We start from the raw sequence: 14,768 nt of genomic DNA, 5'->3' as shown, positions 1-14,768 counted from the left end.
TCTAAATTACAGTAAAACAGTATGTTCAGCTTTAAACCCCTTCTGCATTGTGATTGGGAAGTTAATTTATGTACCACTTAAATATTTTATGTGGTGAAAAAAATACGTATCCTAGGTTTTCTCACATAAAAATACTCCTTGAATACCTACAAACACATAACACAAAAAGGTAATAACCATTTAAGAATATTAAAGAAGCTTTAACCCTCCAATTGCATTTTTTCCCCATATATCTCTTTCTGCAAAGTATTAATGAAAATTATAACTACCATTATTTGGTTCCTACCAATTCAGATGTAATTGAGTTGTCTGAAAGCTACCTTTTTCATAGCGAAGGTGTGTATCGGTGTGAACGTATTTCTATTTGAGAACCTCAAATACAAAGAGATGTCTGTCCCAGCTTTTTTTTTTTTTAAGATTTTGAGAGAGTGTGCACATGTGTGTGCATGCACGTGCACGAGAGAACATGAGTGGATTGAGGGGAAGAGGGAGAAGCAGACTCCCCAGAGAGCAGGGAGCCCGATGCAGGTCTCCATCCCAGGACTCCAAGATCACGACCTGAGCTGAAAGCAGATGCTTAACTGACTGAGCCACCCACGTGCCCTTATTTTTAGTTTTTTAAGTAGACATTTTACATGAAAACATATGAGTTGGTAGTACAATAAGTAGTAAGATCAAAGTATAGCTTTCGAAAGTATATTTAAACTTAAATTTCGTGAAATATATGGAGTCCTCAACCTCCAACTGTAATTAATTTTTACCATAAATCACTTTGAAGACTATTATGTTTCCACTTAATGTTTTTCAAGTCCAAATTTTGTGGGAACAAAGAATAAATGCCTGTGATTCTTTTGCTGGTTTTTCCCTTTTTCAGGGTTCTTCTAGAATATTAATCTCAGATTATTTCATAAGGAGTTTTTAAAGGCATTAAATTTAATATACTACTATAATGTATTAAATTACTATACTACTAGATAATCAAACTTTAAATTTTAATTACTTTGTGCCTTTCATAGCTGGCAAACCCAGAAAGATGTATGATGGTCATATTTTATCTTTTTTCCTTTTGCACTTCTCTCAAAAGGGGAAGAAGGAGGCTCATTTTATAAGATCCTGTCAAATTTCTTCTAAGTCACCACTATAGTGCCTTAAAATCAGACCTCTGCTGCTCAGACTTAGGTGCATATGAATCACCTGGAGATCTAGCCAAATTGCAGATTCTGATTTAGTAAGTCTGAGGAGAGGCTCTCCAGTCTTAATTTTTCATAAGCTCCCAGGTGGTACTGATGATCCTGGTTCATGGACCACCCTGTGTGTAGCCAAGCCTTACTGAACATTAACCAAAACCCTATAAAGTCGCCAAAACCTAATTTGAGCAAACCACTCAGTATGGATATTTTTCAAGTATTTTTTGTAATGTTCAAAGTATTTATTAATTATGTAACTACAACTCTCTTGTATAAACTCGAGTGAGAAAAAAACCTTGAAACTGCACTTTTATTTTAAAACAGTGAAGTGATGGTTATTTCATCTTTCACCTTTATAATTAATATGTTGGAATCTTACAGGTATTAAAATTGAAGATTTTATTATATATAAATACGTAAATGGTACAAAACTAAAATGTGACAACATTTATAAAACGTGTAAAACATACTTCATTTTTAACATAAAATAGACTAATCTGAGTTTGAAATAAATGAAGAGATAGATTTAGGCCATTTAAGAAAGGAGACTGTCATGTCCCTGTTTTGGGGGGGGGGTGTCAAAGAATGCTAAGAGCTTGCCTTATTGCATTAATAACTACAGATTATGCAGATACATGTAACACATCAGAACAATGTAGAGAGAGTAGAAGGCAGAGGGCTTGGCCCAGTCTGCTCATGGAAAAGGTAGAATTTTAAAACATGTAGCAGTCAGAGACAACTGTTACTAGTTCAGAAAACAATTCAAACCTTTCATAAACGTTATCCCTTTATTCCTTGAAACTTTTCTTTGAGGTAGAGATTTGGGCGAGGCTACTGCTGAAAAGCACGACCAGGAATGGTGAGGCTAACATTATAGCTCTTGAGACATGAAAGAATTATGGAATTGAATTCCTTGTCTTCACGGCTATGCAAGCTCTTATTGAGCAGAACAATCCACTCTTGATGATCAATTCTTCATGTCATTTTAGGGTTCTAATGTGTCCACATCCATGGATCCCATACATTAAGAAAGTTAATTCTTTGAAGCAGCTAACACTGACACAATCATGACTCAAACTTTAATGTAGTCCTATGCAATTTCATGCAAATATCCGTTAAACCACAAAATTAAAAAAAACATTTTTTTTTGTTTTAAATTATGTTCCAAATGTTTCTTAATTATTTTATCCTAAGGTGCATTTGCAATGAATTGTAATTGCTATTACCTCTGTCCTTGAAGGTAAACATTAGGAGAATGGGTTGTTTTTAAGCTAAATGTGTCTCCACTTGAGGAGTGTCGGGAAGGAGCTTTTCCACCCAAGAGTGACGTTTCTGCTTCTTTTATTTCCATCGCCCTTTTGTATAGTTCAGCAGCTTTTTCAAAATCCCCTTCTTCATAGCTTTGAAAGAAAAAATTGTTAAAATGAGAATATATCCTCTTAACTTGAAATGACCTTATAGGATACAGAATAACAAGTTGTGAATAATTCCTCACTTTCCCCTTTCTTTTTCCAGTGTGTGCATTCAGGCAGACCAGTAAAATAGAATACCCAAACTCTTCTTTCAGAACTGCTAAAGTATATCTCAGTGCCTCATAGAGATACCATTAAGACCATGTTGTAACAGATGCAGTGAAATTGCTAAGGAAAGTCTCTGCATCCTGAGATACACAAACACAGATAAAGGAAAATCAATATGCACTTGTTTTTTTAGAGAAAAAAAGTGCATACAGGGTGGGGGGGAGGAACAGAGGGGGAGACAGAATCTTGAGCAGGCTCCAGGCCCAGCACGGAGCCCAACGCAGGGCTTGGTCAAGGCTCAGTCTCACAACCTTGAGATCATGACCTGAGCCAAAACCAAAAGTCAGATGCTTAACTGACTGAGCTACCTAAGCACCCCAAAATCAACATGCACTTCATGGTAAATTAGTTTCTGAGGACAGTAAATTGCCCATATTATCCCAGAACCAGTTACCTGCAAATGTAAATCATCTTTCACTATTTATACATTCCTCTACAAAATAGATAATGCAACGTTCATTTCATTCTGGATACTACTTTAGTATCTTAAGTAAATCAACCCAGAACAACCCCTTCCCCTCTTATAAGAAAAAACAATTAGCCTTAAATAGTCTGTGTTGTTCTATAGCAAGTCAAATTAAAGCTGTTTTAAAATGGAGTTTGGCTGTTACCAGGAAACTGAAAAAATTCTTACCTAAGCACGGCTAAATTCTTTAATGTTTCTCCAACTCGAGGATGCATCCGACCCAGGCTGTCTTCATAAATCTTTAATGCTCTTTCATATAATGGCAAGGCTTCGATGTGTTTTTTCTTATTAAGAAAACAGTAATACTTGAACACACTGAGTTGCTGAAATTACTATAAACATTCTGGACCAAGCTGATCTATTGGAGTAAGCCCCTTTGCAAACGTTAATATCCTTGTACAGATTAAAAATTTATTACTAACATCATGGTAGAAGCATATAATAGACAGTCAGAAACCTAAGTTTTAGACCCAGCTTGGTGACCACTGACCCTAATCCAGTAATGTAAACAACCTGTTTCTTACTGCTCAGTAGGTATGATATCTGCTTTCCACCTATCACAGGCAAACGCCAGAGCTTGAAGATGTATTAGACACAGAGATGTATAGAGTCTTCAGAATTAAAAAAAAACAAAACTTATGCAATGAACTAAAAAATACTCAGTAGGTGTTCTATACTAAGAGGAAGGGATGGTCTTACAAATGTACTTCAATAATTTCTCAAGTACTAAAGGAAGCATTAGTAATCTTAAATTTTCTTTAGTTACTTTTACTGTGCCACATCTATTTCATGTTTATATTTCATACCTTAAAACCATTCAATAAAGAGTTAATATGTGGGAACTTACCATTTGGCTATAGAGAACAGCTAAGTTCACCAGGGCAGTAGCTATACTGGGGTGCTTTGGGCCAAAGGATTTCTGCCGAATTTCAACAGCCAACTCATACAAAGGTACAGCTTTGTCAAGTTTCCCCTAAAAAACAAAAGTGAAATCTACCAAAAATATTAAAATAATACTATCTGATCAAAGCTTTTCCCATAAATAAAATTTTCTATTAAAGAGTAATTTTAAGGAAAAAATTTCAGAAACATCTTCCCCTACTTCAATGGTTCAATTTATAGATAACTGCAATCTAACAGAATATGTAAATAAAGCTACAGTGAATATAAAAACATTTTCTTTGATAATTCAGAAAGCCCCTTTATAAAGCTCACCTAGTATCACTTAGTTCCCAGTGAAGTATAAATATGCCAGTAAAATGTTTGCTACTGTATATAATTTAGATATGGCATCAAAATAAAATCTCATTTCCCACCAAATCCCTTCAAGATTTGTCCAATTTTTTTTTTAAAGATTTTATTTATTTATTAGAGAGCAGAGGGAGAGGGAAGAAGCAGGCTCCCAGCTGAGCAGGGAGCCTACTGTGGGGCTTGATCCCAGGACCCTGGGATCGTGATGTGAGCGGAAGGCAGATGCTTAACTGATTGAGCCACCAGGCGCCCCTCTAATTATTTCTTTTTCACTTGAAATTGGGCAGAAATAACAACGCATCGTTCTTACTAAAGCATTAACTTTGAGCCAGGTTGACCAGCAAGGGTCCCACAAAGTCTAAAGATAGGCTATGTAGCTCTGTAACTGCACTAAATGAAATGAAATCAGACTTCTCCGGCATTTTTTTTTTTTTTTTAATTTTAAGAACAGCTACAAAAATTCCAAACACCACTCAGGCTAGAACCCTATGGCAAAGAATGGTTACATTTCATTGTAGGCAAAGAAAAAAAACCGTGAAATTTAAATGCTCATTTAATCACCTACAAAGATTTCTCCGTCACCTCTGACAACTAGGTGATTTGTTGTGTTTATGGCTGCTTAACTCAGAACACTTACTAGTGGCTAAATTTTAGAACTTCTGAAATACAAGTTCCAATCAGAATGCTGATGAATGCATTTGTATTTGGAATGTATTTTAACAAAACCAAACCAGTACCTTAATTAAGTCTGATATAATGTTTTTTAATGTTCTACTCAGCTATTTGTTTAAAAATTTAATCATTATGATTGGAAAGCTCATAGAAAATAATCTATCCATCAGAAGACAAATTATTTTGCTGACAGTGGTTATGACTTAATTGGTAATATTATAAAACACATAGAAGCATGCCAAGGATTACTTACCATTTTCTTATACAAGATGGCAAGATGCTTCACTGTATAAGCCAAAGAAGGGTGATCAGGAGCTAATGCTCGTCTCCGAATGTCTAAAGCTCTTTCATAAAGTTCTTCTGCTTTATCATACTGTTTCTTTTCATTGCATAGAGCTGCCAGATTATTTAAAGACTGGGCACAGTCGGGGTGATCTGGTCCTAGAACTCGCTCTCTCATTTCTAAGGACCGCTTCAGAAACTGGTCAGCTGTTCTATGAACAAAACCCCAAAATGGTTTAAATAATTTATTCTCTAGAAGTAAGAATCCTTAGCCCGAGTTAGGTGGAGAACTGAAGCATATTTATTCTTAAATCCAAGATAGTTAGTATGAAGGATTCAGCCTAAAGTCCTCTCTCCCTCTTTCCTACCCCACATCCCTTCCTGCCCCTTTTTAAAAATTAAAAATGCTTTCCTGATAGTGTGAAGACCTAAAGTAGCTAGATGATTGCCTTAGTTCTCCACTTGACTTTTCCTAAAAGACAAACCCATAAATATTTTCCAAAACAAATTTCTGATACCTTTAAAATTATCAGACCTAATTCAAAAGATTTGGGTATTCATCGTTTTTCCCTTTCAGGTTACTACTATATCATTTTTAATTGAAGAATTTCTTTCAAAGCTAGCTAAAGTATTTAATATCAAATTTTTCATAGTTTTCTGAACTCCAAAGTAGTCCAAAAACACTTCTTTTTCAGAGTAGAAATATTAATGTCTTTTTGAATCTCCTAAGTCCAAATAAACTGAAGACTAAAACAGCAACCATCTACATTCTATCCTTTATTCTCCTTCAGTGCCAAGTTTCTTCTGTGAAGACTCAAGTACAGTATCTACACAAAATACTTTTTAAAAACATATGAAACATACTAGGGATGCTACAGAATAACTTTTTAGCTAATAAAAGAAACAATGTGACAGGAAACAGTAAAACAAATGCCATGGTCTTTGTTAAGCGTGGCTGTATGTTCATAACCTACCATATGTGAAATCTGGCATGGTTTCTACCAATTTATTCTAGCTTGACTTGATGGAAACAGAAATCAGCTTTGCATCTAAGGGACACAATATACACTTGTTTTCATTATTAGCATCATGGTACTCACTCCAGGTTATTCTGAAGATAGTAGAGAACGCCCAGCTCATTGAGGGTCCGAGCATTGTCCGGTGTGTCCTTTCCTAACGTTAGCTCTTCTAACTGCAGGGCTCGTCTACGTAAGAGGGCAAATCCATACTGAAGCAAACACAAATGGAGAGTACATAGTAAGTGCAGTCCTTGATTCTGAAACACTACACTGGAGTTCTAAGAAATCCTTTCTCCTTTTGTTCCCTTTAAAGTAGATTACAGTTATTTTAAGTATCACACTAAATTAAAGCAGTGGTTATTGCAAATGTACATACTTCCACATGGCATCACATTCTAAAATCCATTAAAAGCTGTTTTGTGAAAGTGATGATGAGCTATTTTAGTGAAGTGAACAGAGTCCCAAGTACTTCAAAAAGATCAGGACACAGAATTCACCTGCAGATATTTACCAATTCCATGGCTTAAACACTTAAAAACGCCAGGTACTTAAACTGCACCTAGCACTTGCAAGTAGTAGACAAATAAATCCTGGAGCTCAAATGCACAGTATAGTGAATATAGACAATAATAGTGTATTATAATCATCAAAGTTGCTAAGAGATTAGATCTTAACTATTCCCACCATAGATAGAATAATTATATGATATGACAGAGGTGCTATCACAATGGCAATTATATTACAATATATAATGTATCAAATTAGCATGTTGTACACCTTAAATTTACACAATGTTATATGTCAAATATTATTTAATTTAAAAAATGTACATAGCATTTGAAGTTAAAACAGACTATATTTAGATTTTATCAGCAGATTAGAAAAATGAAAATAATTTTGTGTGTGTGTGTACAAAGGTGAGAATTTCTTTGCATTTGAATCTAACATATTAAATTTTATTTGCTTTTCCTTTACAGAATTGAAGAAGCTTTTAAGTCCATCTTCCAAAGTCTAACCTTCAAATGAACTTTATAGTCCCACTTTAAAAAAGTAAAAAAAAAATTTTTTTCCATGTTTACTGAGACATAATTGCCATAAAACATTGTGTAAGTTTAAGGTGTATAACATAATGATTTCATATATGTATATATTGCAAAATAACCATAATATATAGTTATACTTTTTAAAAATCTGCTAAGTTGTACTTCTCAGTAATACAAATAAACGTGTGTATAAGAAAATGTTAGCACTTATATAGAAATCACTATAATATCTGAAGTTCTTAAACATGTAAGGTGTATACAGCTATATTATGATATTCAGAGATGCTCTTTTCCTCTGGTTCAAATCACAATACAAAAGAAATCTCTCATTACCGAGTTGCCTTTTCTCCTTGTAGCCTTCTGACGAATTTTAAAGGATTTTTTCCTAAAATGTTCAGCTTGCTCATATCTTAAAAAAAAATAACAATAAAATCAAACAAAAGAAACATATGTCCAGAGTATTATACTTCAGTGAAATGAAAGCATTCCTTACCTAGTGGAAAGCTTTTTTTGGCTCTTAAATATAGCATAATTTCTAAAAATGACAGTCACATGGAATTAAAAATCTTTAACAAAAACCTTCATAAAACAAAATCTAACAAAACAAACCTAATCCTCCACATAGCTGACATTTAACAGATTTTTAACCGACTGAACTCACCCTGAATCTCTAAAGGATGACCTAACTAAAGGAAAATCTAAAATTTTAGTTTGCTCTACCATCTTCTTCTGTATGTGCTAATTTCTGGTCAAGTATAAATGTGAAATTCACAAAAAATTTGTGTGAAATAATACTTCTAGAAATTAAAAGAAAAAAATTCCAATATGTATCATTTACGATACATGATTTCTGATAGAGGAAAAGATGCCATTCAGTGGGTGTCTAATAAATATGAGACTTTTTATTACACCCAGAATTGGTAAACTTTTTCTGGAAAGGGCTACATAGTAAATATTTTAGGCTTTGTGGGCCACATGGTATCAGCTACGACTATGGAACTCTTGAATCATGGAAGCAACCAAGATAATATATAAATGAAAAAAAGTGACTATGTTCCAATACAACCTTATTTACAAAACAAGGGCCCTAGTGGACTTGACCTGTGGGCAATGGTTTGCCGCCCTGTATTAGTAGTGCACTTAATATTACAAAGCTAGTCAGTGAAGGAGCCCAGAATCAAACCCGGCTATATGACTCCAAAGTCCATGTTCTATCCTCCAAGCGTCTTCAGATGGAGATGAATCTTGTAGTTCTAATTTTCTGTTTACTCCACAAAGACCCAAGACCAAGAGTAACATTTGAACATGGTAGATTCAAAAGAATATTGGATAAGAAAAGTACACAGCCACAAAACAAAGCTTACCACATAAATACATTAAGAACTGTGACTCCCCACCATAAAACCAGAGTATTACTGATTGAAGTCTTACTTATTTTGTTTCTGGTACAAAGTTGCAAGTGCCTCAAGTTCACGAGCAATATGGGGATGTTCTGCACCATAAGCATTTTCGGAGATTTCTAACGCCTGTTTATACAGCTGTTCTGCATTGCCGAACTTCTTCCACTGCACGTACACACTTGCTAGTTGGTGGAGGGACTGAGCTACTCTCGGGTGATCTGGATCTAAAGCTGTTTCTCGAATTTCTAGAGACCTCTGCAAAGGCACCACAGCCTAGGGAAAAGGAAAGGTTAAAGGCCAGTTCAAGTGAGTGAAATGCTGTAAGATCTGCAATCTCATTAGCACAAAAAATGAAAGGACATTTCCTAGCAAGGACAGAAGAGCAAACATGAAAAACCCACCCTGCCCCTGACTCCCAGCTGAAGTACCTGACTGAGGAGGCCTAGATCCTTGAGAAATCGCCCCAGGGTTTCATAAAGATCAGCCAAGCAAATCATGTTCTCCTCGCCTTCGCAGTTTTTCTCATACTGCTTCAATGAATCAAAGTATTCTGCTGCCATTGCGCTTTTGTCCTTGCCAACAAACTGCCAGTAACTCAGCAGCTCAGCAAAGTGTCCTCTGTTTCAACAAAAAACAGTAATTTAATGAAAAACTTTAAAACCCACTATTGACTGAAAATGCCATAATTCATATCAGGCTATTGACACTTCATTAGCAGGCAAGTATAGAGAGAGGTAAGGCTGTCGACTCTGTCATCTGAGTCCATCACTTCCCAGCTGTGTGATGGTGAGCAGGTGGTCTGACCTCCTGCACCTCATCATCCTTATCTGCAGAAAAGGGGCTCACCAACCCGACCTGCCTCAGGTGCTACTATAAGCAGATGATGGCACACAGCAAGTACTCCATAATGTTGGCTGCTGTCGTTAACGTACTTACTAAACACCGCATTGTGAGTGGGAGACCTCACACTGCCTACTTTCCCGCTTCACTAAATGCTACAGCTGAATCTAATTCCGTCTCTTTCTCAGCCCACCCAGATGTCCCTCTTTGCCAGTTGCTTTCTGCTCTAAATCTCATTTTTATTACAGCATTATGGGGTTTTTTGGTAATTTATTTATTTTGTAAGATATAATTAACATACAACATTTATTAGTTTCAGGTTTACAACTCATGATTTGATCTCTGTATATACAGTAGTCCGCCTTATCCCTGGTTTCGCTTTCCCCAGTTTCAGTTACCAGCTATCAACCGTGGTCCAGGAGCACATGATCCTCCTCTGACATAAGGTCAGAAGGTCAATAGTAGCCTAAGGCTCCATCACAGTGCCTCCTCCATTCACCTCGCTTCCTCTCCTCACTGGGACATTTTATCATCTCATGTCATCACAAGAAGGGTAAGTCAGTCCAGTAAGACATTTTGAGAAAGAGATCATATTCATATAACTTTTATTATAGTATATTGTTATAATTCTTCTATTTTATTATTAGCTATTGCTGTTAATGTCTTATTATGTCTAATTCATAAATTAAACTTCATCACAGCTATGTATGTACAGGGAAAAACAATAATATATAGGGCTTGGTATGACCAGTGGTTTCAGGCACCCACTAGGGGTCTTGGAAAGTATCCCCCATAGGAAGGTGGAACTACTGTATTGCAAAATGATCACCACAATAAGTCTAATTAACATCCATCCCTATTTTTTTGTGAAGAGAACTTTTAAGAACTACTTTCTTAGCAGCTTGAAAATACGCAATACAGTATTATTAACTATAGTCACCATGCTGTACATTACATCCCCAGGACTTATTTATTTAATAAATGGAACTCTGTACCTTTCTACTCCTTTTACCCACTTTGCCCACTCCCTACCCTCTGCCTCTGGCAATCACCTACCTCTTCTCTGTATCAAGGGCATGTTTGGCTTTTGTTTGTTTGTTTGGTTGGTTGGTTTTTTTTTTTAGATTCCAGATATAAGTGAGATCATACAGTATTTGTCTTTCTCTGACTTATTTCACTTAGCATAATATCCTAAAGGTCCATCCATGTTGTTGCAAATGGCAAGGTTTTGTTCTTTTTTATGACTGAATAATATTCCATTGTATGTGTATAATGTGCACATACATATACACACCACATCTTCTTTATCCATTCATCTATCAGTGGACACTCAGGTTGTTTTCTATCTTGACTATTGTAAATAATGCTGTAGTGAACATGGGGGCGCATATATCTTTTCAAATTATTGTACTTGTTTTCTTCCAATAAACACCTAGAAGTGAAATTGCTGGGTCATAGTGCAGCTCCAGTTTTAATTTTTTGAGGAACCTCATACTGTTTTCCACAGTGGCTGTCCCAAATTACATTCCTACCAACAGTACATAAGGGTTCCCTTTTCTCTACATCCTTGCCAGCATTTGTTATTTCTTGTCTTTTGATGATAGTAATTCCAACAGGTGTGTGGTGATATCTCATTTTAATTTTTAATTTGCATTTCTCTGATGACTAGTGATGTTGAGCATCTTTTCATGTGTCTGTTGGCCATCTGGATGTCTTTTTTGGAAAAATGTCTATTCAGATCCTCTGCCCATTTTTAAATCAGATCCTTGTTATTGAGTTGTATGAGTTCTTTATACATTTTGGATGTTAACCACTTTGCAGATGTATGATTTGCAAATATTTTCTCTCACTCAGTAGGTTGCCTTTTCATTTTGTTTATGGTTTCCTTTGCTGTGCAGCAGCTTTTTTACTTTGATGTAGTTCCACCTGTTTATTTTGCTTTTGTTGCCTTTGCTTTTTGTGTCAGATCCAAGAAATCATCGTCAAGACTGATGTCAAGCAGTTTACTGCCTATGTTTTCTGGGAGTTCTATGGCTTCAGGTCCTATATTAAAGCTAAATTAAAAATGCCGTTTTTCTTTATTATACCAAGCAACTATTTAAATCTTTTCCTGGGGGAAGGTGTTCTACAAGGAAGTTTCTTACCTTTTATAAAGGTTTTGAGACACAAAGAGATTGAGAAGGCAATCATGCAACTTCTGTTTACTTCCCTGCTGCTGAAAAAGCCAAGGGAGTTCATCTGCACTTCTCCAAGTCACTCGGTCCTGACTGTAAGGGGGAAGGGACAACACTCAATAATACCTTCCAAAAAGGAGATTACCTCAAAAGGCTTCAAACAAATGTTGAAGGGAGAAAAATGTATTTGACATCTATCTCTGACTCTTCAAATATATTCTAATACTGAGAAAATTAGGTCAAAATCAGAAACTCTAAGAAATAATCTAAGAAAATAAATACAGTGATATCAGGACCACTAACCAAACTCTCAAGGTATTTTCCTAAAATTGAGCTATTAAAAACCCAATGGTAAACAGACACACACATATTTTTAAACTATTAAACTGGAATAAAATAATAATAAAATGATCCTGCACTGATTTCATTTAAGTTTAAATCTTTAGCATGATATTAAAAGACTTACTTACATAATAATCTCTTGTTCTTTTGACATTAACAGGGGAGATGATTTAATCTTTTCCGTAATAATTAAATTTTTATACATTAAGTTATAAGCTAAGGAAGAGAAGTAAAGACACAGAGGTAAAATGTTTTGCAGAAGAACAATACGGACATTTATAATACCTTAGCTGCATGGTGAAATAGTTGATTAGCTTCTGCCTACATGAAGAAATAATGGTAGGACCTTCCATGTATTCCAGTCTTACTGTTTCCCAAGCCTGGGAAGAAAAAGAAAAAAATATTGCAGTCTATTTTCTGTAAGTCACTGTATATCTAACAATTAATTTATAAAAAGGAATTTATAATTATTTCAATTTTACAGATGTATAATAGAGAAGGCATAAGAATATTTTAAAATTCAGGAAATGTTTATGTGATAAACTGACAGAGAATAAAAATTTCCTGGAAACACTTAAAACACAATTTAACTCAAACTTCTAGTTAATACAGTAAAAATATCAGAAATGTGGATTGAAAAAGTACTGAAGAGTATATTTAAGCAATATACAATAGAGAAAGATAAGCCTGTGAAATTGCAAACACTTCACACCCGCAAATAAAATGCAGCATACTCACACGAAAGACTTCACTGACATTTTGTATACACAAAAGTCAACCATGGTATTGCAGATGGACAAGAATTAAACCAGTCAACATGTCCTAAATATGTGCTAGACATCATGCCTAAGATCTCACTAGGATCAAGGACCATCTCAATCAACTCACTTCACAACCTCTATAGTAAGCTGGAAAAATCTGCCCAAGGCTTACAGAATCTACCCAAGGTTACAGAGCTGTTAGCTGTGAAGAGCTGGATTATGAACTGAGGCATACTGACTTACTGAGTCCAAGCCCTTAAAACATAAATAATGATACCAGCAATTAATAATACATACAATTGAAAAAAACATTTTTTCTCTTTCAGAAAGAAACTACTTTTTAAAGTACTGTAAGTCCCTCTTTATCTCCAGTTTCACTTTCTGCAGTCTTAGCTACCCATGGGCAACCGGGATTTGAAAGCAGATGATCCTCCTTCTGATACTACGGTCAGAAGGTCAGTAGTAACCTAATGCTAGGTCACGGTGCCTACATCATTCACCTCACGTCACCTCATCAGGTAGGCATTTTACCAGTAATCTCACATCATCACAAGAAGGCTGAGTGCAGTACAATAAAATATTCTGAGAGAGACCACATTCACAGAACTTTTAGTACAGTATGTTGGTACAACTGTTCTGTTTTATTATTAGTTATTGTTGTTCATCTCTTACCAGCCCTAAATTATAAATTTAACTTTATCATGGGTATGCACGTATAAAGAAAAACATAGTATATATGGGGCTTGATACTATCCTGGTTTCAGGCATTAATTGGGGGTCTTGGAAGGTGTCCCCTGTGGATAAGAGGGGACTGCTTTAATTGTCATTTCATAAAGGTACTTCATAAAAATAGTATTAGCCAAATTTTACATTTAACCTAAAATCATTGCAAAAAAATTCTGTAATGCCAAATTTCAGATTTCAATTTTGTCTTGTAATTGAAACACGTACAATAGCATGATACGCTGGCTTTTAAAAAATTTTTATTTTTAAACTTAAATTCAATTAATTAATATATAATGTATTATTAGCTTCAGAGGTAGAGGTCAGTGATTCATCAGTCGTATATAATACCCAGTGCTCATTACATTGTGTGCCCTCCTTAATGTCCATCACCCAGTTATCCCATCCCCCCTACCCCCTCTCCTCCAGCAACCCTCAGTTTGTTTCCTACAATTAAGAGTCTCTTACAGTTTGTCTCCCTCTCTGATTTCATCTTGTTTTATTTTTTCCTCTCTTCCTCGACGATCCTCTGTTTCTTAAATTCTACATGAGGGAGATCATATGATAACTGTCTCTCTGACTAACTTATTTCACTCAGCATAATACCCTCTAGTTCCATCCACATTGTTACAAATGGCAACATTTCATTTTTTTGGTGGCTGAGTAGTATTCCATTACACACACACACACACACACACACACACACCACATCCTCTTTATCTATTCATATGTCGATGGACATCTGGACTTTTTCAATAGTTTGGCTATTGTGGACACTGCTGCTATTAACATTGGGGTGCAGGTGCCCCTTTAGATCACTACATTTGTATCTTTGGGGTAAATACCTAGTAGTGCAATTGCTGGGTCATAGGGTAGCTCTATTTTCAACTTTTTGAGGAATCTCCATACTGTTTTCCTTTTTTTTTTTTTTTAATTTTTTAAAGATTATTTATTTGACAGAGAGAGAGCCAGTGAGAGAGGGAACACAAGCAGGGGGAGTGGGAGAGGAAGAAACAGGCTCCCAGCAG

The 14,768-nt window shown here is 35.5% G+C and overlaps 1 protein-coding gene across 2 annotated transcripts in view; it reads right to left on the bottom strand.

Moving 5' to 3' along the window:
- Positions 1 to 1,567: 1,567 nt before the first annotated feature.
- Positions 1,568 to 14,768, bottom strand: part of NPHP3 (nephrocystin 3) — a 42,983-nt gene continuing 29,782 nt past the window's right edge. The window contains exons 18-27 of one of the 2 annotated variants that reach the window (XM_026497035.4): positions 12,542 to 12,636; positions 11,885 to 12,007; positions 9,329 to 9,518; positions 8,932 to 9,173; positions 7,834 to 7,909; positions 6,539 to 6,666; positions 5,410 to 5,650; positions 4,081 to 4,206; positions 3,402 to 3,517; positions 1,568 to 2,587 (exon numbers count right to left, since the gene is read on the bottom strand). In XM_026497035.4, the coding sequence (XP_026352820.1) occupies positions 2,410 to 2,587; positions 3,402 to 3,517; positions 4,081 to 4,206; positions 5,410 to 5,650; positions 6,539 to 6,666; positions 7,834 to 7,909; positions 8,932 to 9,173; positions 9,329 to 9,518; positions 11,885 to 12,007; positions 12,542 to 12,636 (1,515 nt within the window). In that variant the 3' untranslated portion in view covers positions 1,568 to 2,409. Of the gene's footprint in view, positions 2,588 to 3,401; positions 3,518 to 4,080; positions 4,227 to 5,409; positions 5,651 to 6,538; positions 6,667 to 7,833; positions 7,910 to 8,931; positions 9,174 to 9,328; positions 9,519 to 11,884; positions 12,008 to 12,541; positions 12,637 to 14,768 lie in introns of those variants that run through there. The other variant, XM_026497037.3, reaches the window with a different exon arrangement.

The sequence above is a fragment of the Ursus arctos genome, unplaced genomic scaffold (genome assembly GCF_023065955.2).
Source record: "Ursus arctos isolate Adak ecotype North America unplaced genomic scaffold, UrsArc2.0 scaffold_20, whole genome shotgun sequence".
Classification (NCBI taxonomy): Eukaryota; Metazoa; Chordata; class Mammalia; order Carnivora; family Ursidae; genus Ursus; species Ursus arctos.
The sequence above is the reverse complement of the archived record's forward strand: the minus strand, read 5'-3'. Positions and strand labels throughout refer to the sequence as shown.